General features: G+C 39.2%; 1 protein-coding gene across 11 annotated transcripts in view; it reads left to right on the forward strand.

Annotated features, from left to right (window-relative positions):
• Positions 1 to 3,669: 3,669 nt before the first annotated feature.
• The window catches only part of AHI1 (Abelson helper integration site 1), a 225,809-nt gene continuing 202,925 nt past the window's right edge, over positions 3,670 to 26,553 (forward strand). For 7 of the 11 annotated variants that reach the window (XR_002823803.1, XM_023729913.1, XM_023729912.1 and 4 more), the window contains exons 1-5: positions 3,817 to 4,206; positions 15,640 to 15,707; positions 17,212 to 17,336; positions 21,847 to 22,403; positions 24,350 to 24,537. Coding sequence is in view for 10 of the 11 variants with exons in the window: in XM_023729913.1 (XP_023585681.1) it covers positions 15,698 to 15,707; positions 17,212 to 17,336; positions 21,847 to 22,403; positions 24,350 to 24,537 (880 nt within the window). In the remaining variant the exon portion in view is untranslated. The other 4 variants (XM_023729901.1, XM_023729897.1, XM_023729908.1 and 1 more) reach the window with 4 other exon arrangements.

A 26,553-nucleotide genomic window follows, 5' to 3' on the forward strand; every position in this document is an offset into this window, starting at 1 on the left:
ATTGGCTTAGGACACTATCCAATCTTGTAGACCTTATCAGTATAACTGCCGCTGATCCATTTTATTACACCATAGTGATAGAGTTTACAACACATAAGGAAATCACATGGGATTACAAAATGGTACACAATCATACAATACTGGGAATCACGACCCAGTCAAATTTATACACACATTTTTGGGGGGACATAATTCAATCCATGACAAACAGTAAGAACATCATAATAAACATCATAAATACTCAATTACTCTACCCAAAATGAAGTTGTCAAGGGTTTCATTTTACTTGGATCCACAATCAATGCCCATGGAAGCAGCAGTCAAGAAATAAAATGACGCATTGCATTGGGAAAATCTACCGCAAAGGGCCTCTTTTAAATCTTAAAAAGCAAAGATGTCCTTTGAGGACTAAGGTGCACCTAACTCAAGCCATGGTGTTTTCAATCACCTCATATGCATGGGAAAGCTAGACAGTGAATAAGAAGACCAAAGAAAAATTGATGCCTTTGAATTATGGTGTTGGTGAAGAATATTGAATATACTATAGACTCCCAGAAGAATGAACAAATCTGTCCTGGAAGAAGTACAGCCAGAACACTCCTTAGAAGTGAGGATGGTGAGACTTCATCTCACATAATTTGGACATGTTATTAGGAGGGACGAATCCCTGGGGAAGGACATCATGCTTGGTAAAGTAGACGGTCAGCAAAAAAGAGGAAGACCCTCAATGAGAGGATTGACATAGTGGCTGCAACAATGGTCTCAAATATACGTGTTGTGAAGATGGCACAGGACTGAGCAATGCTTCGTTCTGTTACACATGGAGTCGCTATGAGTTGGAACCAACTCGTTGGTACCTAACAGCAATAATATATTCCAACTATTTACTGGAAGTATCTCACTTAAACGAAACATCTTTTCCCTCAAACCTGCTCTTCTTCCTGACTTTCCATTCTTAATTAATTAAGCATTCTCCACACAGTTACTGGAGCCAGAAACCTGGGTGCCTTTAAGTTGTTTGTTTTTAATTTTAAAATAATTTTAAACTTACAGAAAAATTGCAAAAATAGTATAAAAAACTTTGTCCAAATTCCTTTGCCCAAATTCCCCAGTTGTTAGCATATTACATTTGCTTTATCATTCTTTCTGTCTAGATATATTGTTGTTGTTAGCTGCCATCAAGTCGGCCTTCTGACTTATGGTGACCATGAGTACAGAGTAGAACTTTTCCATAGGGTTTTCTTGACTGTAATCTTTACAAAAGCAGTTCACCAGGCCTTTCCCCTGTGAAGACATTGGTTTAATTTGAACCGCTGACCTTCAGGTTAGCAGCCAATTGCAAACTGCTTATGCCACCCAGGCTACTTACCTATATTTATTATTTATATTTCTCTATGTTATTTTTATATATACATTTATTTCTGAACCATTTGGGATCCTTAAGTTGCAGACAAGATGCCTCATTACCTTTAAATACTTCAGTGTGTTCTTGTCAGGTGCTGTCAAGTCGGTTCCGACTCATTGCGACCCTATATACTACAGAACGAAACTCTACCTGGTGGTCCTGCACCATGCTCACAATCGTTATTATGCTTGAGCCCATTGTTGCAGCCACTGTGTGAATCCATCTCATTGAGGGTCTTCCTCTTTTTCTCTGACCCTCTACTTTACCAAGCATGATGTCCTTCTCCAGGGACTGATCCCTCCTGACAACACGTGCAAAATATGTAAGACGTAGTCTCGCCATCCTTGCTTCTGAGGAGCATTCTGGCTGCACTTCAGTGTGTATTTTCTAAAAATAAAGAAATCTCCTACCTTACCAGAGTATGGTCATCAAAACTAGGAAATTAATATTGTTAAAATACTACTACCTAATCCACAGATTCCATTTAAATTTTATCAGCTGTTCCAATAATATTGTTTATAGCAAAATAATCCAATTCAGAGTCATGTGTTCCATTTAGTTGTCATGTCTCTTTAGTCTCCTTCAATCTGAAAAAGTTCTTTACTCATTCCTCGTCTTTCATGATCTTAACACTTTTGAAGAATACAGGTCTATGATCGTCAGTTTGGGTTTGTCTAATGTTTCCTCATGATTAGACTCAGGTTATGCCTTTTTGGCAGGAGTATCACAGAAATGTGTTCAAAGTGCCTCTCACCAGTTGTCACAAGATGTAAATTTGCCCCATTACTGTTAACTCGGATCACCAGTGCCAGATTTCTGCATTCTCAAGTTTCTCTTTTTTTCCTTTGTAATCAGTTAAGTATTTTGTGGGGAGATAATGTGAGACTATGCAAATATTTTGTTCCTCTGAAAACTCTCACCCACTAGTTTTAGCATCCATTGATGATTCTTGCCTGAATCATTTTTTACTATAATGGTTGACAAATGATTTGTCTACCTATATCACTTCCTCCATTTATTAATGGCATTCTAATGTAAGGAAGAGCTTTCTTTATTTTTAAAAGCTCATTTATTTATAACAGTATGCGTTCAAGACTTGGGGCAACTGGATGGCAGCTAACAACAACAGCAACAGGTATCTGACTAGATCACGGTTAGTGGTGTCATAAACCAAGACAGAAGTTCAGACGGGGAGGTTTGGGGTGGAAAGTTGAAGAATTCAGTTTGGGACACATTGGGTTGATAATACTTCGCGCGGCTTGTCCCACAAGATTTGGAGAAACAAGCAAGGTATGTTTTGTGAGGTGTGGAATGGAATGGAAAGCCAATGGGAATGGAAAGTCTGGCCTCCAGAGAAAGATGTGTAACGCTCTCACTGTACAAACGAGGCAACAGCAACACGTTATGGTGTTTAACTACCACTGCAGAAAATGGCCTCTAATTCAAGAATCGAGGAGAAACTTGTGTATTATTTTTCCAGCCCTGGTGACTCAGAGGTAAAGATGGCGCCTGTGGCAGAAATAAGAAAAGTGGGAGGGGTTATTAGGTGAGGGAAAAAATGACGCTTTAATTTTTGTTTTGTTTTAAATGCATAGTGGGAGCTCAGCGCTAGACGAGTCGTGGATAATGTTTTCTAAGATTTTGTCTGTAGCACAACTCTTCTCCACTCTTCACATGCATGTTTCATTTTCTGGGCGCGAATGCGTGGGAGGTGAAGCGCCTCCTTCGTTGCCTCATTTACGTTTCTTTTCTTTGGCTGCATCCAGGATAGGCTCCCCACCTCCCTTTTCCCCCTTCTGTTTCTCCCTGCGTTTGCTGCAGTTCTGAGGCGGAAAGCCCGTTTCGGTGTGAGAGTAGAGATGGGCTCAGGCTTTGAGGAGCACCACGTATTCCCCAAGTCTCGCTTAGTACATGCTTTCCGCGTCCAGAGCCTCAAAGGCAGTTCTCCGCTGTCCGCGCGTTCGCGAGGAGTCCCGCGCACGACCCCGCAGCGCGTGCCCGCCAGCCCGCCGCCTGAAGTCCTGCGGACGCGCCAGCACCGCCTCCGCTAGCGGCAAACTGCCTCGCCTCCCGGGCCGACGCGTAGGCGGTGCGGGGGCGGGGCCGTGGAGAGGGGACGGAAGAGGGCCACGGTCCAGGCAAAGAGCACTGGCTCCATCAGTTGTCATGGGAACGGCGGCGTAGGCTAGCACTGACGCCAGCGGGTGGGAGGGTGTGCGGCCCGCGTTGCGGCACCGGGCCCGCTGGCAAAGCCCGGGTCGCTGGCGGCTGAGCTAACTGCGCAGCCGCTTCGCTCCCGGCCTGCCCGGATAGGCGCCGGGAGCCGCTTCGCACCGCCCGGCGTCGGCTTGGGCGGGACAGGCGGTCCGCGGCTCTGCGCCCTTCGTTTTGTGAGTACGTTGCAGGCGCGCTGGTGGTGGGAGCCCGGGGCTAGGGACTCGGCCTTCCTGGGCCCTCTCGGCGGCAAGAGGACTGATCTGGTCTGAGAGCGCGGGGGCGGCTTGCCGGCGTGGCCGGGATGGGGCCGCACTGCGCCACTGATGGGTATCCCGCAGGGGAGGGATGTGATTTTTGAAAAATACCTGTACGTACTTTTCCGCTCTCTTCGGTGGACGACTCTGTTCCTGAGTTGTTAGCATGGTGTCCAAAGCGGGAATGCAATTCTTTTTTGCTACTCCCGAGTCTAGTTTAAACGCTTTAAAATCAGATGCGTAGTAAGTATGTTTATTTCGTTTTATAGTGTCAACCTGGTGCTAAATCTTGAACCTGTGAAATGCCTTCTTAAATACGTCTGAGAAAAGGTGATCAATGTGTTATATTTGTTTTTAAAAAATGTAATAGTGTCGTTTCAATATACATAAAAATAGAAAAACATGTAGATTGTTTAGGAATCCCTACCAAATGGTTGTGCTTTATTTCATCCTCCCAGTGAAAACATCTACAGACTGGCGTATATGGCTTTTACTTTATTTGAAAAAGACATGGCAACAGTTTTTTCACCTGTTGCATTAATGGTTGTTGCTATTGTTTGGGCTGTCGGGGAAAAAAGAGTACTTGTTATGAGGACCCTGGGAAATTTTTAAAGAATATTTGAAAGAAATTCAAATACCAAAAGGGTTTTTTAAAAGCATATTCAGAATAGTGTTTATTTATGAATTTATGAAGACTTGTTGATTTGCAGGAGAAAGATGTGGCAGGCTGCTTCCGTAAAGATTACAGCCATGGAAACCCTATGGGGTACTTCTTCCCTGTCTTATCGGGTCTCTTTGAGTTGGAATCAACTCCACGGCAATGGGTTTGTTGTTGATTTATTAATTGAATTATTTATACGGGGATTTTGTTTGTTCCTTGCTGTCAAATTTGAGTAAGGAGTGAATCATCCAAGTGTTTCGGCTTTTTCTCTCCTTGCTCTTTAGTCGCCTAAAAAAACTCATTGCCGTGGAGTCGATTCCGACTTACAGCAACCCTGTAGGACAGAGTAGAACTGCCCCATACGGTTTCCAAGGAGTGCCTGGCGGATTCGAACTGCGGACCTTTTGGTTAGCAGCCGTAGCTCTTAAGCACTATGCCACCAGGGTTTCCTTTAGTTACCTGCTGATCGGTGTTTGAAAATCAGGAGATCCGGGAAAGTTAAAATGAGCTGAAACAAGCCAATTACGTTTCCTAATGATTATATCTCTAATCATTTTCTGTAAAAAGGTTTCTGAGGGAGAAGTTTTAAAATAATAGCATGTATAGAATCCCTGTGAGTTGGAATTGATTCAACAGCAGTGGGTTTGATTTGGTTCAGGTTATGAGGTTCAGGGATCTCTTTTTAAGTCTGATCTTAACTTTTGATCTTAAGTCAGACAGTGTTGCTGTTCATTAAATATTAGTCACTAATTCTGTAATTTTTTTTGTAGTACACAGTGACATTGAGAAATGATTATGCCTGTTATGTATCTGCTATGTTATTAAATAATATTAGAAAAACCCAGCTGTCCTCGAGTGGATTCCGACTTATGGTGACCCCTTTTGTGTCAGAGTAGAACTGCTCATAGGGTTTTCAATGGCTGTGACCCTTCAAGAGTGAAAGTAGATCTCCAGACCTTTCTTCTGAGGTGCCTGTGGGTGAACTTCAACCTCCAGCCTTTTACTAAATAGCCTAGCACTTAGCTGTTTGCACATCCAAAACCAAACCTATTGCCATCGAGTCGATTGAAACTCATAATGACTCTATAGGACAGAGTAGAACTGCCCCGTAGGGTTATCAAGAATTTTATGGAAGCAAACTGCCACATCTTCCTCCCACAGAGTGGCTGGTAGGTTTGAACCCTGACCTCTCGGTAAGCAGCCAAGTGCTTAACCAGTGTGCCACTAGGACTCCTCTTTGCACCACCCAGGGACTCATAAATAATATTAAAAAAACCTGTTGCTGTCGACTCCATTCCAACTCATAGTGACCCTATAGGACAGGGTAGAACTGACCCATGGGGTTTCTGAGCAGTGGCTGGTAGATTTGAACTGCGAGCCTTGTGGTTAGTAGCTGAGCTTTTAACCAGGGCTTCTAAATAATGTTAGTGTTTATAAATTTTATTGTATATTATCCTGTTAAACAGTGTTTTTGTTGTTGTTAGGTATTGTTGAGACAGTTGTAACTCATGGAGACCCTGTGTACAACAGAACTAACACTGCCCATTTCTTGTGATGTCATTGCTGTGTTTGAGCCTATTGTTGCAGCCACTGTGTCAGTGCATCTCCTTGAGGGTCTTCCTCTTTTTCGATGATTTCCTGCCATATATCTTAGTTACCTAGTTCTGCTATAACAAATACTATGAGTGGATGGCTTTAGCAAAGTGAAATTTATTCTCTCACAGTCTGGTAGGCTAGAAGTCCAAATTCAGCGCGTCAACTCAAGGGGAAGGCTTTCTGTCTTTGTCTGCTCTGGAGGAAGCTCTTTGTCATCAGTCTTCCTCTGGTCCAGGAGCTTCGCAATGCAGAGACCCTGGGTCCAAAGGATGTGTGCTCCTGACTCTTCTTGTTTGGTGGTAATGAGGTCCCTCTGTCTCTCTGCTTGCATCTCTCTTTTATATGTCAAAGGAGATTGACTTAAGACACAATCTAATGTTGTAGATTGAGTACTGCCTCATTAACATAACTGCCTTGAATCCTGCCTTATTAACGTAGAGGTAAAATTTACAACACATAGGAAAATCACATCAGATGACAAAATGGTGGACAATCACACAATACTGGGAATCATGGACTAGCCAAGTTGACTCACAGTTTTGGAGGATACAGTTCAGTTTTTGGAGGATACAGTTCAATCCGTAACACCAAACATGATGTCCTTCTCCAGAGACTGGTCCCTCCTGATAGCATGTCCAAAGTATGTGAGACCAGCTCACACCATCTTCCCTTCTAAACAGCATTCTGACTGTACTACTTCGAAGACAGATTTGTTCATTTTTCTGGCAGTCCGCGGTATAGTCAATATTCTTTGCCGACATTGTAATTCAAATACATCAATTCTTCTTAGTCTTTCTTATTCATTGTCCAGCTTTCGCATGCATATGAGGTGATTGAAAATACCATGGCTTGGGTCATGCACACCTTACTCCTCAAAGTGACATCTTTGCTTTTTAATACTTTAAAGAGGTCTTTTGCAACAGATTTGCCCAGTGCAAATGTCCTTTGATTTCTTGACTGCTGCATCCATAGACGTTGATTGTGGATCCCAGTAAAATGAAATCCTTGACAACGTCAGTCTTTTCTCCATTTATCATGATGTTGCTTATTGTCCAGTTGTGAGGCTTTTCGTTTTCTTTATGTTGAGCTGCAATCCATACTGAAGGCTGTATGAGTAAATGCTTCAACTCCTATTCAGTATCACACAAGCAAGGTTGTGTCACCTGCATATTGCAGGTTGTTAATGAGTCTTTCTCCTATTCTGATGCCACCTTCTTCATATACTGCAGTTTCTCGGATTATTTGCTCAGCATAAAGATTGAATAAGTATGGTGAAAGGATACAACCCTGATGCAGATTTCCCTGATTTTAAGCCACACAGTATCCCCTTGTTCTGTTTGAACCTCTTGGTCGATGTACAGATTCCTTATGAGCACAATGAAGTGTTCTCAAATTCTCATTCTTTGCAATGTTATCCATAATTTGTTATGATCTGCACAGTCGAATGCCTTTGCATAGTCAGTAAAACACAGGTAAACATCTTTCTGGTATTCTCTGCTTTCAGCCATGATCCATCTGACATCAACGATGATATCCCTTGTTCCACGTCCTCTTCTGAATCCAGCTTGAATTTCTGGAAGTTCCCTGTAGATGTACTGCTGCAGCTGCTTTTGAATTATCTTCAGCAAAATTTTACTTGCATGTGATATTAATGATATTTTTCAGTAATGTCCACTTGAATCATCTTTCTTTGGAATGAGTGCAAATATGGTTCTCTTCTAGTTGGTTGGCCAGGTAACTGTCTTCCAAATTTCTTGGCGTAGACTAATCAGAGTTTCCAGCCTTGCATCAGTTTGTTGAAGCATCACACTTAGTAATCCTTCAATTCCTGGAGCCTTGTTTTTTACTAATGCCTTCAGTGCAACTTGGGCTTCTTCCTTCAGTACCATCGATTCTTAATCACATGCTACCAGTGAAATGGTTGAATGTTGACCAGTTCTTTTTGGTACAGTGATTCTGTATTCGTTCCATCCTCTTTTGATGTTTCCTGTGCCGTTCAATGTTTTGCCTATAGAATCCTTCAGTATTGCAACTCGAGGCTTGGATTTTTTTCTCAGTTCTTTCAGCTTCAGAAATGCTGAGCATGTTCTTCCCTTTTGGTTTTCTAACTCTAGGTCTTTGCACATTTCATTATAATACTTTACTTTGTCTTCTCAAGCCATCCTTTGAAATCTGCTGTTCAGCTCTTTTACTTAATCATTTCTTCCAATTGCTTAAGCTACCCTACATTCAAGAGCAAGTTTCAGTGTCTCTTCTGACATCCATTTTGATCTTTTCTTTATTTCATGTCTTTTTAATGACCTTTTGCTTTCTTCATGTATGATGTCCTTGATGTTATCCCGTAACTCATCTGGTCTTTGGTCAGTAGTGTTCAGTGCAGCAAGTCTAATCTTGAGATGGTCTCTAAATTCAGGTAGGATATATTCCAGGCCATACTTTGGTTGTCATGGACTTGTTTTTGTTTTCTTCAGCTTCATCTTGAACTTTCATAAGAACAGTTGATGGTCTGTTTTACAGTTGACCCCTGGCCGTGTTCTGACTGATAGTATTGAGCCTCTCTGAGGAGGCAGTTCTTCCCCAGTTGTATTTTGAGTGCCTTCCAACCTGAGGGGCTCATCTTCCAGCGCTATATCAGACGAGAATAGAATAACCTATGCTATATATAAGGTTTTTACTGGTCAGTTTTTTCAGAAGTAGATTGCCAGGTCCTAGTCTCCTTAGTCAGGGAGCTCCGTTGAAACCTGTCCTTCATGAGTTGACCCTGCTGATTTTTGAAATACCAGTGACATAGCTTCCAGCATCAGAGTAACATGCAAGCCACCACAGTATTTCAAATTGACAGACAAGTCATGGTATTAAATAGTAAGTAATGTAAATACATCCGCATGTGTCTGAATAACATTGTGAAGAATGGGAGTTCCAGAACACTTAATTGTACTCATGAGGAACATGTACATAGACCAAGAGGCAGTAGTTCGAACAGCACAAGGAGATGTTGCAGGTTGAAAGTCAGGAAGGTGTGTGTCATGGTTGTATCCTTCCATCATACTTAGTCTGTATGCTGAGCAAATAATCCGAGAAGATGGACTATTTAAAGAAGAACTTGGCATCAGAATTGGAAGATAACACAGCCTTGCTTGCTGAGAGTGAAGAGGACTTACTGATGAAGATCAGGGACTACAGCCTTCAATATGGATTACACCTCAACATAAAGAAAACAAAAATCCCCACAAGTGGACCAATAAACAACATCATGATAAATGGAGAAAAGATTGAAGTTGTCAAGGATTTTATTTTACTTGGATCCACAATTAATGCCCATGAAAGCAGCAGTCAAGAAATCAGACGACATACTGTGTTGGGCAAATCTGCTGCAAACGACCTCTTTAAAGTGTTGAAAAGCGAGGATGTCACTTTGAGGACTAAGGTGCAGCTGACCCAAGCCATGGTATTTTCAGTCACCTCATATGCCTGCTAAAGCTGGACATTGAATAAGGAAGATTGAAGAGGAATCATTGCACTTTGAATTATGGTATTGGCTAAGAATATGAATATACCATGGACTCCCAGAAGAACAAACTAATCTGTCTTGGAAGAAGTACAGCCAGAATTCTTCTTAGAAGCAAGCATGGTGAAACTTTGTCTTACCTACTTTGGGCCTGTTATCAGGAGGGACCAGTCATGCTTAGTAAGGTGGAGGGTCAGCAGAAAAGAGGAAGACCTTCAACGAGATCTGTTGACACAGTGGCTACAACCATCAGTTCAAGCATAGCAGACATTGTGAGGATGACGCGGGACTGGGCAGTGTTTTGTTCTGTTGCACATAGGGTCCCTATGAGTCAGAACCAACTCGATGTCACCTAACAACAGCAACAATGTAAATACATAATTTACTTATGTCTTTTTTTAATTTTATACCTTTTTACTCATTTTAATACAGTAATTATGGGCATAAAGTAATTTTATTGAGCATCTTCATGTGCTCAATCGATGTTAGAGTGCTCCTCAGAGAAGGTACCTTTGCATTTAATGTCAGATGATAGTTGGGAGTTTGTTTATGGGACAAGGGAGTGAGGGCACATCTTAGGAGATAAGGGTGAATGTGTAATAAAACAAAGGAAAGAAAGAGTTTGGCATGTTTGAGGGTTTGCAGATTGTTCATGTGGCTGGAGCACAGAATGTCTGTGTGGCAGTGTGGCCGGAGAGGAGATGTAAAAGTAAAGAAAGGCAAGTGCGGGGGGGATTCATAAACAGCCTTGGACCTCAATTGTAAGGACTTCACACTTTTTCTAGTGGGTGATCGGCAGCTAGTGCAGAAGTTTAAACAAATGACACCATCAAATTTGTATTTTAGAAAGATTATTCTGTTTGCAGTGTAAAGGATGATTTTGTTTTAAAAGGGGGCAGGATGCAGTGGAGGCATAGAAACAGTGTTGAAACAGATAGCAAAGTCCTTCCATAGTCTTTTTGCCCCTTGAAGCTGCTACCTCATGTCACTGTCTTTAGATGCTGGGGGAGACAGTTGGAAACAGAATTCTAGAAAGAATTATCTATACTCCCCTTCTACAGGTCTCACCTTCCATTCATTCCTCATCCAGTGGCTTCCACATTTCTGCCACTCCATCACCAGCTTAGAAACCCTGGTGGCATAGTGGTTAAGTGCTGTGGCTGCTAAACAAAAGACTGGCATCCAGTCCACCAGGCGCTCCTTGAAAACTCTATGGGGCAGTTCTACTGTGTCCTGTAGGGTCTCTGTAAGTCAGAATCGACCCAACAGCAACGCGTTTGGTTTGTTTTTTTTTAATAACCAGCTTTGGGGCAAGTCATCAGTCACTTCCTGATTGCAGATCCAGGGGACATGCTTCAAAACTTGCAGCAACTTTTGCTATCAGATAGTGTAGATGAATTCTTTCTTGAAATTTGCTTTTTACCTTGGCTTCTGTGATACTTCTCTCTCCGAGGCACCTGTTGATTTTTTTATTTTACGCGTTCCCAGAATTATATCTTTGGCTTTTTTTTCACCTTGCAGCCTTCATATATGTAAATGCCAAAATTTTCAGCCTAGGTCTCTCTGCTGTATTAATATATTCTGTCATCTACTGCAACCCAAACCTACTGCTGTTGAGTCAATTCCAAGTCATAGCAACCCTGTAGGACAGAGTAGAACTGTCCCATCGAGTTTCCTAGGCGGTAATGTTTAGGGAAACAGACTGCCACATCTTTCTCCCAGGGAGAGGCTGGTGGGTTTAAACTGCCAACCTTTCAGTTAGCAGCCGAGTGCTTTAACCACTGCACCACCAGGGCTCTTACTATTGTCTACAAAACATAACCATCATTTATGGAGGGCTGACTGTGTGCTAGGCATCATGTTAAGTGCTTTGCTTGCATGATCTCATTTAATCCTTACAAAAACCTATGAGTGACTAACTTTTCTTTACAAGAATTAGGAAACTGAGGTCCACAGAGATTAATCTATTGACCAGCAGAAGTGGGATTCAAATCAGGGATCTGACGACAGATCTTAGGTGCATAGCCACCTAGTGCCCCTCAAATCTGTAACTCAGCATGCCCCACACTAAACTCACAGAGGAAAAAGTACCTATTAAAATTGTAGCTAGTATTTATTGGTGCTTGTTCTCTGTCATCTAATCCTTAAAACAACCTTCTGAGTAGACACTTATATTGCTGATTTTACAGATGGGGAAACATTTTGCTCAGAGTCACACTAGTAACCATGGGAGACTAATTCCAGGACCTGGGTTTTAAGTGGAGCAGCCCTGGAGGGGCAGTGGTTAAGTGCTCGACTGCGAACTGAAAGTTCGGTGGTTGGAACCCACCAGCCACTCCATGGGAGGAAGATGTGGCAGTCAGCTTCTGTAAAGATTTACAGCCTTGGAAACCCTGTGGGACAGTTCTTCTCTGTCCTGGAGGGTCACTATGAGTCGGAATCGACTGGATGGTGGTGGGTATGGCTTTTTTTTTGTTTGTTTCAAGGTACTCCGCTATACTATGCTCTACTATAATTCAAAAACAGTTGCAGCAGTACATCAACAGGGAACGGCCAGAAATTCAAGCCAGATTCAGAAGAGGATGTAGAAGAAGGGGTATCATTGCTGATGTCAGATGGATCTTTACTGAAAGCAGAGAATACCAGTAAGATGTTTACCTGTGTTTTATTGACTATGCAGAGGTAGTCAGATGTACGGATCAGAAGAAATTATGGTAACATTGCCAAGAATGGAAATTCCAGAACACTGAATTTGGAGCCCTGGTGGCACAGTGGTTAAGAGCTCAGTTGCTAACCAAAAGGTCGCCAGTCGGAATCCACCAGCTGCTCCTTGGAAACCCTATGGGCCAGTTCTACCCTGTCCTCTAGGGTCACTATGTGTCAGAATCAACTCGATGGCAGTGGGTTTGGGTTTTTTGGGTTTTTTTTTTGGTTTTGGTAATTTTGCTCATGCAGAACCTGCACACAGACCAAGAGGCAGTTGCTTGAACAAAACAAGGGGATACCAAGTGGTTTAAAGTCAGGAAACGTGCGTCAAGGTTTTATCCTTTCACCATACTTATTCAGTCGGTACACTAAGTAGGTAATTCGAGAAGCTGAACTATATGAAGAAGAGTGTGGCATCAGGATTGGAGGAAGACTAACAACCTGCAATGTGCAGATGATACAACCTGGCTTGCCAAAAGGGAAAAAGACTTGAAGCACTTACTGATGAAGATCAAAGACTACAGCCTTCAGTGTGGATTACACCTCAACATAAGGACACAAAAATTCTCACAATTGGAGCAGTAAAGCACCATCATGATAAATGGAGAAAATATTGAAGTTGTCAAGGATTTCATTTTACTTGGATCCACAATCAACACCCATGGAAGCAGCAGTCAAGAAATCAAAGGATGCATTGCATTGGGCAAATCTGCTGCGAAAAGTCTCTTTAAAGTGTTAAAAAGCAATGATATCACTTTGAGGACTGAGGTGCACCTGACCCAAACCATGGTATTTTCAATGATTTCATATATATTTGAAAGCTGGGCAGTGAATAAGGAGGATCAAAGAAGAGTTGGTTTATTTGAATTGTGGTGTTGGCAAAGAATATTGAATACACCATGGACTGCCAGAAGAAAGAACAAATCTGTCTTGGAAAAAGTACAGCCAGCATGCTTCTTAGACCCTCACTGAGGTGGATTGACACAGTGGCTCCAGCAATGGGCTGAAACATAGCAACAATTGTGAGGATGGTGCAGGACTAGGCAGTGTTTTGTTCCATTGTACATAGGGTCACCATGAGTTGGAACCAACTCGACAGCACCTAACACACACACACACACACATTCACGGTACACACACACCCCGCACTAAACTGCCCATACTGTATTGCAGTTAATGATACTACTAGCCTGCTTGTTCTGTTTTTGGAAGATAGGAATTATCCTTGATTCTTTCCCCTGCCTTATCAGTACTTTTTATTTAATTTTTTAAAAAAATTATATAAATTTCCTGTTAAAGAAAAAACAGGTTATGCTGAATGTAAGTAAGCCTTTTCTTGATGTCTCATAGTCATAATGTAGTTGAACTGTTTTCCTGTATATTGCATGACCACTGAATACTATAAAGATTCAATTCCTATTTGTTTTATTTTTTTTTTCTATTTCATATGTTCTGTCAGGTTTCCGTTACTGATACTGACATTGCACTTGCCTTTGTAGCCTCTCTCTCTTTCTGATTTGATGTAGGTTGGAAAACAGGTGACCAGGCTTATTAGATCTATATCTACTGATAAGAGTAAATAGGGTTTTTCCTGTCAGAAACTATAGCAGCTTATGTGCTGTGAATTTAATGATGTCTGTTTTGTCTCTGTACCTGCTTATAGTTAGAAAAGTATCCTCATGTAATTGGGGTATATTTATATAATCATTCTTTTCTCTTTAGTATTTTTTCTGCCCAGAGTACCGCAATATCAGAGGATCATCAACATGGCTCCTCAGGACCTGGAGCATTAACTGAATGCCTGAACTGGTGCAAATTGGTTTTCCTTTTTTTTTTTTTTTACAGCCTTCAGTTTTACTCTTAAAAATGTAGTATGCATATTTTATGCTCTAATGGGGAATTAATACATGTTTGTTTTAAACACACACACACCCATCTTTAAATGAAATTGGCAGTTCAGAAATATATTACTGAGTTTGTCTTTGGTTTTGAGTAGCTCTGACACAATGTAATACACACCCAGGTGTTGATTTGAGAAAGATGGTACAAATGCTTGTGCTCACCTTTTCTAACAGCAGCATTTTCGGGTACTGTGTGGCTTAAATTCATCATCTGTGATGTACTTCCCTCAGGTATACTTTACTAATACACTAGTATGTGGTCTTGGGGAAATCAATCCTGACTTAGAGTTAGGTTTCTTAAAAGTGTGTTGAAATATTCGTTAATTTACTGAAAACAGATTTAAAAGTTTATTAACATACCATGTTAGACATTAATTGCTGTTAAAAATAATCAAAATGCAAAGAAATTGAAACATAAGTGAGCGATTACTCTATACCTATAGGAAGACCGGTCTGATTCCAGAAAAAAGCAAATGGCTTGAAGTTTGCTGGTTACAATGAAGCTTGTAAAGAAAAGAGGAGGGAGAAGAATAGAAGATCGATCATTGGCTAATCTTAATGTGATTGAGTGAACCCTGCTCTTCCCGTTTTACTGAGATCAATTGATACGAAGTCACAGGGTAGTGTCTGGCCCTCCACCCACCTTCAGCCATGTCTTTTGAAGTTCAAATTTAGTAAGCCTGACTTCCACCAGGGAAGCCCTGGTGGCACAGTGGTTAAGAGCTCAGGCTGCTAACCGAGAGGTAAAAGGTTGGCAGTTCGAATCCACTAGCCACTCTTTGGAAGCCCTGTGGGGCAGTTCTCCTCTGTCCTGCAGGGTCGCTATGAGTTGGAATCAACTTGACAGTAGCGGGTTTGGTTTTAGGTTTGGCTTCCAACAGGAAAGAAAAAATAGCAACTTTGGGTGATAGAAAAGCCGTTGGCAGGATTAATTTTGGTCAGGAGTTTTTTTACAGTGAATATTTGGTTTCGTGGGTAAGAAGACCTTAGAATCAAAGTAAGATGTCTGTTATTAATTCTTCTTTTTGACACTGCCTTTCAAAATTTTTTTTGTTTCTTTTTCCAAATATAAAATCTCCTGCTGTCTAGTCGATCTGATTCATACTGACCCTGTAGGATAAAGTAGAACTGCCTCACAGAGTTTCCAAGGCTCTAAATCTTTCGATATAAATATTTTATTCAAATATTATCTAATTTGCTTTACTCTCTTTCAGGACCCTAAATTCATTCAAAGTTATTTAAGTCAGTTGTCTAAGATTAGAATAAGAGAGTATAATTTTATTGGTATAAGCCTGAGGAGATAGTGGACAAACAGTGCATAGTCTTGGGTGAAGAATATTTTATCATTTTTATTTGAAAGTTTCACATTACAAATGAATCTTTTTTTATAGGATCCTGACTGAGGCAGTGCTTTACGTAACTGCTCAGTGCTCTCGATAAAACTGAGATATGCCCATTGGTAAGCTTTTAAGAAATGTATGTATAAAATTTATATTATTTACTTATTTATTTATTTTAAAATTTGGATTATTTAAGAGTTTCCTTAACAGATTAATGAATAAAGTAGGTGTTATTGACCAAAGATTACATTTTGAGATATATAATAGCTTGGTATTCAATTTTATATTTAGTGTTGGTGATTAAGGTATGTATGTTTTCAATGGATAGTAGTTTGGAACCCAGATGGACAAAATAAATAATAATTAAAACATATGATTAGTCTTTATTCTTTATCACCAAAATTGGGTGTTTTACTCTAGGACAGATATCTGCAAATTTTTTTTTTAAAGGGCCAGCTAGTATTTTGGGTTTGGTCTCTGTAGCAGCTATTCATTTATGCCACTGCTCAGCTCTGTTGTAGCACAAAAGCAGCCGTGATACTTAACTGAATGGGCATGGCTGTGTTTCAATAAAACTTCACTTAAAAAAAAAAAAACAGGCAACTGGCCTATGGACTGTAGTTTGCCAGTGCCTGCACTAGAGCATTTATTCATTCATTCAGCATTCATTCATTTAAAACATGTTAATTGAACATATACTCTGCCAGACCCTGTAATAGTAACTAGGGATGTAATGCGAAGCTATGTAGTATAGTAGTATAGTAGGGGAGACAACGATGAATATACAAATTTATTTATACAAATAATTGCATAATTTCATGTGTTAAGTGCTATGAAGGAAAAGAACAGTCTGCTATGTGAGAAACAGGGTTTTGGATGAAGGTGTCAGGAAATGTACCACTTTAGAAGCACCATTTAGGTAGCCAGGTGGGGAATTAGAGGAGCTTTGAAGTTAGAAGCATCTGCATGTAGGAAAGCCTTGAGGCTAGAAGGAGCTTGTCTGGTGAGGAGTTAGAAGAAGGGAACTGTGGCTGCAATGTGGGGATCTAAGGGGATATTTGTCTTGATTTTAAGCTGTAGAGAGAGGAAGGTGAGGAAGTGCAGAACCCTGTAGGGCACGTTAGGGACTTGTTTTATTTTATCCTAAATGAAATGTGAAACTATTATAGTGTCTTAAGCAGGGGAGTAACATGATCTGATTTATGTTTTCAAGGAAAAAAAGACAACTTTTAGCTTTAAGGTTTGTTGAATGCTGATTATAGGCTAGGTAAGTGTTGTCCATGATTTTACAGATAAGGAAAATGAAGTTTAGAAATGATAAGGAACTTGCTAAAGAAAACATAACCAATAATGGTAATACTACTATGCATTAGAAGTAAAAAATTAATTTAGTAAAGGAAACTTAGAGTGGTCCAAAAGGTAAGAGGGTTACAGGTGAATGTTGGGTTACCTAAGCAAGAGAGAGAACGTTTTAAGGAGGAAGGAGTGGTCAGTTGTTCTAATGCAGCTGGTGAACTCATGCAGGCTTTTACAAAACTATGTTCTTTAACATAATAATAATGCTGATATGTGTTATAATAGAATTGTCTAGAAAAACGACATGAATCGTTCTGTCTTTTGTAGTTGAGAGTGAAGCCAAAGTAAAAACTAAAGTTCGCTTTGAAGAATTGCTTAAGACCCACAATGATCTAATACGAGAAAGAAAAAAACTGCAGAAAAAGATCGCCAAATCTGGAGAAAACATCTCAGTAAGTAATTGATAATTTACTAATGGTGATTTATATACCTGCACAGAATTATGACTTCATATGAAAGCTCTAAGGAACTTTGGAAATTAAAGAGATTAAGTCTATGTCATGGTCAATAGCACATGATAAAATTACATAAGAATCTACATCACTCCTAGAGTATTGAGTTCAGTCTTGTGAACTGTCCTATAATAACAGAGAAACTGATGAGAGTGACCAGTGATAATGAGGAAACTCAGAATTAGCCATATTACACATTTCTGAAGAAAATGAAGATTTTTAGCCCAGAGTTGTGAAGAATTTACGAGGTAATATCTTCAGATATTTAGTGGGTTAACTTTATTTGCACTTACTCTGTGAGATTCTTCCCAGTAGAAACAGGAGAAGTCAGTGGAACCATAGGCAGTAGTTATCCTTTTGTCTCTGAGGCACACTTTCAAATGTTAGATTTTTGGCAGCACTCTTGAAGGGATTAAAAATTCAGAACTCAAAACAGTACTAGGCAAATCTGTATTGAGCTACAACCTGATTCCCATGCTATTATAGAGAGTCTGTAATAACATCCACGGGTATTGCACTATTCACTTTTCAAATCTATCTCACTGTTTCAGTTGCACTATTTACTTCTATGACCATATCTCTTGTATCCTCACAAAAACAAAACAAGTTCATGCATATTCTGGTAAATGATACATGATATTTCTTTGAGGGGAGAATTACGATGAGTTATACATCCTTGTAGTGAGTTTTGCCCCATTCTGTACTTTGTTATTTGGCCATTCATTTTAATATTCTGTCTGACTGCCAGTATATATTCTCGAATAAAGCAAAAGTAAGTATTAGCATTGGCCAGATTCCAGCCGCACGTGTGAGGGGTTCATTGTGCACCAGTGTACGTACCACTGTACACCAATTTAGAACTACTGACAGAATGAGTCAGATTTAGGTCTCTCCCACAGTGGGTACGTCCTAAAATAGAATGTGCATTTTCTGATGGTACTGATACTCAGCTGTTTTGAGTATTAATGCATTGGCTGTGTAATCACTTAGAAGGGTTATTGTGAGGGGATTGAAGCATTAGATTCTTGGTTGAATTAGGCCATTAACATCTTTTTCAACCCCGAGTTCTAGGATTTTAAGATCAGTCTGCGATTAATTCAGGTCGGGATTGCTGATGGAAGCTACTAGATATGTTACTGAAAAGCTTGGTTGTTGTACTTGATGTCAGCATCAGAGATTAGCAGAACCACTGTAAACAGTTTGCATTAGAACTTTATGCAGTTGGAATGCTTTGATATCATTGGCTGTATCTCACTTCTTGGTTAAGATAGCCTTGCAAACATAGCTCCAAATTCGTCTTTGCATATTCAGATATCCATGAAGACTTGCAAGGTAAGAACTGGCACCAGCACTAGTAAAGATCAGAATCTGTCTACACTAGTAACTAGGAGTAAGTTATGCTAACTACTGTGGTGAAGGGGCTGTATTAGGAAATACCTGGCCAATGCATGTGCTTCAGTGTGAATCTGCAGAGTATTGCCAGCAGGGAAGTAGATGGGTACAAACTGCCGATCACCCCCACATATTCCACTGACTTAAGGCTGCTCTGATCAGAAAACTGAACAATCCCCTTTACTGGACAGGCATTGAATTCTGAGACAACCAAAATAATGCCCCGCCACCTCAAATCAGTTCAACTCTACATCTGTTCAGAGCCTGTAGCTGCCAGTAAGCAATATGGTAGAGAGTTTGGGCGTGCGGAGGATGGAACATTGCATGTTGTATGTGCCCTCCCCTCAGATGAGGTGGTTAAGTTAGGCAGAAGCAGAACCACTCTGAAAACAGTTGTCAGCAGGCTCTTTTTATGGGCTTACTTGGTCAAAAAAGAACATGAATTTCTCCTATTTTCTCTTTTTGCCATCAGAGTGGGATTTGTGAGCATGAACAGGATGCAGTTTAGACTAGGAATGCTAAATTAAGTGGATAACTAAGAAGTGGGAAGGGATATGTCCATTTGCCTAAAGTCCAGTTTCGATGTTGAGAAATTCTATCAGGACACAAGTGTGAGGGGAAGCATAAACTACTCACCCTCTCTTGGCAAACACCAGGCAAAAAGGAAATCATAACCACAAAACAGGCCATTTAAAAAGTAATGGAAGTGTCGGTATAATGCTACTGAATATATTACAGTATTTAGAAAGAAAGTGAATGAATTGGATAAAGAAAAAGAAAAATTAATAATATAAAATCATTATAAAATTAAAATAATGTGTTATTAGTACAAGGGTTGACAGATTGGTGGAATAGAGTAAGTGAATCAAAAACTAAGCGTCATCTGATTAGTTTTCCCAGGGTTTCGTTTTTAAAATCTTTTCTTTTAGACCGTAAATTTTTCTTCTATTCCTTAACACATGGTTGTCTCTCTTTCAAATTATTTCCTTCAGGAGTGTCTCACAATCTGTGTATGTTAGCACTTCATTTCTGGTACTCAGTGAAACAGTAGAAAAATTTATGTATGCCCATTTTAACGTAATGGAAATTCAGGATTACTGAGGTATGACTTTGTTCATAGAAGACAAAAAGAAGTTTTTGAAAAGATTAGCAGTGCTTTTTCTGAGTGTGAGACAACCATAGTTGAGATTTGTGTCTTTTTATTTTTCAGTATTTTTTCTTTTAATTTTGTTTTGTTTCTTTTAGATTAAGCATATATTGCTTCTAAGATAGAACATATGAAAATTAACTTTTTTTAAGAGAGATTATTTTTCTTAGATTTGATTGGGGCATTTTTTGAAGAATATGGCTTCATAATTTGTTCTTGGAGAACAGGTAGAATTTGGAAGTATATAAAGAATATCTTAGGTGAGCAAGAGAGTCTTGGCTGTATATTGGAATACTAATTCTTTTAACTTTTTTCCCATCTTTTCACATGTGTTAATATTTTTCTATCTAGAAATTTTTAAACATGGGGTTTTTCTGAAGCTCAATTCAGTCTTCATTGGTAAGCTCATCCATTCCTGGGAGAATGATTCATTTTGATTTTGGCTTTATCTTGTAGCTCTTTAGTTTTGTCTACTTGTATTTCAACAGAGCTTTTTTTTTATTTTTATCACCCAAATTTTTATTTCTAATATCTTTTTTATCCAGTGTCCTTTTTGGATTTCTTTATGATTGTTAACTATTCTTATTTTAAATTCGAAGCCCTGGTGGCACAGTGGTTAAAAGCTTGGCTGCTAACCAAAAGGTTGGCTGTTTGAATCCACTAGCCGCTCCTTGGAAGCTCTACAGGGCATTTCTACTCTGTCTTGTGGGGCCGCTATGAGTTGGAATCTACTTGACGGCAACAGGTTTGGTTTGGTTTGGTTTATTTTAAATTCTTGTTTTGTTTGTGCTATTAATGCATTTTCCTTGAGTATTAATTTTTCTATTTTGTAGGGTTTGGTACCTTTCCTTCATTGGGCTTCTTTCCTTAGTTTCTCATTATCTCATCTTTATATCTGAGAATCACTGTTCCTCTGCCTGTTGGTTGGTTTTAACATAGTCTGCGTCTGCTGTTGGTGAGGGTTGTACCTGCCTTTCTATACTTAGCTGCTTTATCCTCTGGGTAAAAAGCTTTTGCTGCTTAATATAAACAGAGCTGGGGGCAGACAGAGCCATCCATCCCACCTGTCAGTTGGCCATCCTCAGCTTTATTCCCTTCTGCTTGCATTACTCGACTCTGCAGTTAGGTTTCTTCAGAACTGCCCTTGTCTCTGGAGAAGTCGTTTCTCATGGACTGTGGTTTTCTCTGTTTCTCCATAGATCTGATCCTGCCTGTTTTCTATCCTTAGTGAATTTCTCAAAATATCTATTTTACTCCAAGTAGCATCCTTTCTTGATTTTTTTTCCCCTTTTGAAAATACTTCTCATTTCAAATAATTTTGATTGGGAAAAGAGATACAGGCGTGTGCTTAGTCATTTGATTTAACTTGATAACATTTAATATTTAGCAGCATTTTCAGTGATATATCTGGACTAATTACAGGGTAATCCTGGAGCTATGGACTTTTAGTTTTAGAAAGTAATTATGAAGCAGGATAAATGACCCATGTTTTCTGCTGGGGAACCTGAAATGCCTTATTCTTAATGGCTCTTTTAGCCAGTTTCTCAAAGATCTTGTAATTAATGAGTAAGGATCATTTTGTCAATGAGGAAAAATAGCATTTGAGATTTAAGCAGTTAATTCACTTCTGAAAATCATTATGTAGTTTTCTCCATGTTAATTAATTAAATCACTTAATCTGAAGTTGCTTTCAGAGGTTATACTAATCTAATACTGGGAAGAATAAACTAGGAGAGTATTCATCAAATGCTCTAGAATGGTATCGTTTTGCTCAAGTGAGAAAACTGAATTATCTTTTCAGTATTACGTATTGTTCGACGTTAATCACTGTTCTTAAACTGTTTCCTTGTTATCTTTATGTAACTAAACTGTGCTTTGCTGAAACTTCGTTATTGTGTTCTCTTTTCCTAGATTGACCCCTTTAGACGCAATCTTCAGCATATTAAAGGAACTAAAAGTGATAACGTAAGTGTTCCCAACACCGATAACCCCGAGAAGAGCATGCGAGTTTCTAAAGACAAACTAGGGAATACGCAGTCACCTGAAAATCCAAGTGATGATGCTAGTGTAGAGGAAGAAAAACAAGGGAAGTCAAATAGAAAGGTCGCAAAAGCAGCGCCCCAAGTGTCTCCCCAAGAAATCGAACCGGAAACCACTGAGAGGAAGTTGGATTCTACACATCCAAAAGCGCAAACAAAGTCACAGTCGAGTGTTGCTCATCAGAAAAGTAAGAAGGCAAATGAAGGAAAAGAAAACGATTTCGATGGGGAAGAAGAGCTGATGGAAGTGTATCAGCTCCAGGCAGCGGAAGAAATGGCAAAGGAAATTAAGAAGAAAATAAGAAAGAAACTGAAAGAACAGTTGACTTACTTTCCCTCAGATACTTCACTGCATGATGACAAGTTGAGCAGTGAAAAAAAGAAAAAGAAAAAAAAGAAAATTCCGGTCCAGTCTAAAGCTGAAACAAGGTACTTTGTATTGATAAATACAAAATACCCTCTTAAAGAAACAGTGTTATTTTCAGCTCTTGAGTGATAATATGTAATCTAACAAAAAAAAATTCTTAGTCTTTCATTTGGAGACATTGCCAGTACAAGAATATCAGGTACCATTTACTCATTCCTTAACCAGTTGCCGTTGAGTTTATTCTAACTCTTAGGGACCCCATGTGTGTCAGAGTAGAACTGTGCTCCATAGAGTTTTCAATGGCTGATTTTTCAGAAGTAGATTGCCAGGCCTTTAGAGGTGCTTCTGGGTGGACTGGAATCTTCAACCTTTCAGTTAGCAGCCAAGCATGTTAACCATTTACACCACCCAGGGATTCCTGCACAGCCCTTACTATCTATGTGCTCGATGCTATGCAAGAATTAACTCGTTTATTCCTTATAACAATCCTATGAGTAAATATAATATCCTGTTTTGAAGGCAGGGAAACTGAGGTGTTTTAAGTCACAGAACTAGTAAGGGCTGACCAGAACCTTAGCAGTTTAGCTCCAGAGTCTCTGCCCTTAACTACTCACATCTGCTTTTAAAACAATAGAAACTGAATTACTTCTCCTTTTTTTGAATGACAGATTCCTGTCTTTTTATAAAACAGTAGCTCTGATAGCGTGTTTTCCCTATCAGATAAGTAGTAGTTGTTAAGTGTAGAACATACACAAGGAAGGAAATAAAAGTACCAGTAGTCTGACCATCCAAAGGTAATCACTGTTAGCAATTTCGTATTCTTCTAGTCCTTTTCAGTGCTTGTGTAAATGATGTGGGCTTTTATGAGTATATTCATATTTATCCGTCCCTCTTTGGGGGAAAACAGTAAAATAAATAAAAAGTGACTTTTAACCACCATACCTGATTTTTTTTTTTTTTCCCTGCAACCTACATTTAGAGAATCAACTTGAGGTGGGAACATTCTGTATATGAATATTCTTTAGCATTCAGGGACAATTTTCCTACAGCATACAGCCAGCTAAAACAGAAACAAAAACCTCTTATCAAAGCTGTCTAACCAGTGGTAACAGAAGGCAAATTGGATTGCTGCAGAGACACATTAGTATATGTATTAACTGTTGCCGCGTAGAAAAATTACCCCAAAATTCAGCAGCTTAGCAACAGAATGTATTATCTCCCAGTTTCTGTAGGTCAGGAATCCGAGTTTGGCTTAGCCGGGTGCCTCTGACTCTGGGTCTGTCACAAGGCTACAGTCAGGTGTCAGCTGGGGCTGCAGTCTTCTCAAGACTTGACTGAGAAGGATCTGCCAAGCAACATGGCTCTTGGAAGGCCTCAAAAGATCCACTTCTGTGCATATTCATGTTGCCATTGGCAGGTATCAGGCCCTTATTGGCTGTTGGCCAGAGGTATCTGTTCCTTGCCATGTGGGCCTCTCCATGTGGGCTGCTCACATGGCCACTTGCTTCCTCAGAGCGAGGTCAGAGAGAAAGCAAGGCTGAAGTCACAGCCTTCTTGGAACTGGATCTCAGAAGTGGCATCATTACTTCAGTTGAATTGTGTCCATTAGAAGTGAATCACTAGGTCCAGCACACACTGAAGCGGGGAGGGAATTGCACAAAGACATAAATGTGGAAATCAATGGCCATCTTAGAGGCACCACACAATATAGTATAAATCTTTCTTCTGATTGCTACCCCATCTGTGAAATACGATTTTATTTTTTCTCTGGGCTGTATAGCTCAGTTTAAGTTGGCTCATGGGGTATGTATCTCATAACCAAGTATAAAACAATATAATACTTAGTTTGATCGCTAACCATTTTAGTGTATAAGAAACCGTTTGTATTCTGGCAGAAAATGATAGCAGTTTTAAGATTATCCTTGCCTTTAGTCACTGTTTTGCCATACTGTGAACAACTGTAATAATGTCATGTTTGTAATGGCGTGTACTTGAACTGTGTTTGCAGCACATTGACCGTCTCTGAACTTGAGCGTGACAAAGTTGAAGATGAACAAAAGGAGTCTCCAGTTGGAGCAGTGACTTCAGATTCTCATCAAGATGATAAAATAAACTCAATTGAACAAAATGTAGAAGACAACATGGAAGATGACAAAAAATCTAAACCAAAAAAAGCAAAAAAGAAGGCTAAAGCAGGTTTGTTATCTATATTAAATGAAAAATGTGTACCTTGTTAGAAATAACTTGATTCTAGGAACTTAATCCTTAAACAAGTATCTGGTCCCAAAAGATTTAATTGAAAATGCTCTACTGTAGAATATTTGGTGTTTATTCTTGGATTCATCTAGATTAAAACTTTCATTTATTTGTAACTAAGTCTCTGTGACCAGTTTATATTGCTTGAATCATCTCTAACTAGTCACTTAATTTAATTCAGCTCTATAATGATACCGACTTCATATTTGCTATTGTGGCATACAGGATTTCTTCTTTATACCAGTGAGTTCCAAGCCTGTAAATGGTTAAGATTCATAGTTGTTGAAAGCTGGAAATGCTCAAAAGCAAATAAACATTTCAGGTATTAAGGCTGTATCCTTCTGTCAAACATAGTCTCTTTTCCAATTCCTCGTCTTTCTTTTTCCTTCCCACTGTTTCTTTTTTCCTCTTGTTTTTTATATCCCACTTTTCTCATTTATTTTCTCTTATTTTCCTTTACTTCTTGTCTTTTTTCCTACTTCTTCTGTCCACCCCCCCACCCCCACCCCTTCAGTCTCCATTTAGTTGGCCAAAAATTGGAACTAAAACACCCAGGTTTAGAATTTATGGTATTTATTCATTGGAGAATGCAGTTGATGGTGTTTTGTGGTTCCTATAATTTATAGAATTTTTTGTTTAAGTGTGGTATACATGTAGAAAAGCATACATTTCACAAGCATTCAGCTTAGTGATTTTTCACAAATCGAACATACCTGTAAAAATTATTACCTAAATCAAGAAAGAGAACATCATTAGCATGCAGAATACTCTTCAGGTCCCCCTTCCAGTCAGTTGCCCTTCAAGAGTAACCTATCCTGACATCTAACACAGTTTATTTTGGCCTGTTTTGTGCTTTGTATAAATAGAATTGTAAAGATTGTTCTTTGTGCCTGGCTTTTTCACTCAACATTCTTTTTGTGAGATTTAATACTGTTGCATGCAGTTGGGCTTATTCATTCTCATTTCTGTTTTTGTACTGTATGGATATCCATTGTGTGAATATGCCACAATTTATCTAGTTTATTAAGTTGTTTTCCATTTTAGGTATTACATATAAAGCTGCAATGAACGTCACAGTTATGTTTTTTGGTTAACTTACATATAGGTTTCTGTTGGGTATAGTGTTAGGAATAGAGTTACTGTGTCATAGATTATGCATATGTTTAGCTTTAATATATACTTCCAGTTTTCTAAACTTGGTTTACAATTGACAGTAGCAGTGTGAGAAAGTTCCGCCTGCTCCACAGCTTCACCAACACTTAATATTGTCAGTCTTTTTAAAAATTTTAGTCTTTCTTAGGGTATATAGCAGTATCTCATTTTGTTTTAATTTTATTTTACATGATAACTAGTGAAGTTGAGTGTGTTTTTCATGTTTATTGACTGTTTGGAGTCCTTTTTTTATAAATTTGTTCAAGTCTTTTATGAATTTTTTTAAAACATGGGATTGTCTGTCTTTTTCCTCTTGATTTGTAGGAGTTTTTTATGTATCTAGGTATGAATCTTTTGTCAGATATATATACATATACACACCTATATATTGCTAATGTCTTCCCACTCAGGGTTTTAGTATTTCTCTTTTATTGGGATCTTTTGAAATAAAGATATGTTTTTAATTTTATATAGCCCAGATTATTAATTTTTTTCCTTTGATGGTAAGTACTTTTTGTGATTTAAGAAGTCTTTCCCAGATTGTGAATATGTCTTCTATATATTATTTCCTAAAAACCTATCGCTTTACTTTTCACAGTTAAATCTGCAGTGCATCTGAATTTCTGAATTGTTTTTTATATGCAGTGGGAGATAGTAGTCAAGACACCTCCCCCCCACCATATAATTGACCTAGACTGTTTATTGAAGAGAACATCTTTTTTCTCACTGTATTGCAGATTATTTTGAATTTTCTATGTACACAATCTTATCTGTTAATGATAGTTTTATTTCTTTACAGTCTTT

This window comes from Trichechus manatus, unplaced genomic scaffold (genome assembly GCF_000243295.1).
Source record: "Trichechus manatus latirostris isolate Lorelei unplaced genomic scaffold, TriManLat1.0 scaffold00002, whole genome shotgun sequence".
In the NCBI taxonomy this organism is placed as follows: Eukaryota; Metazoa; Chordata; class Mammalia; order Sirenia; family Trichechidae; genus Trichechus; species Trichechus manatus.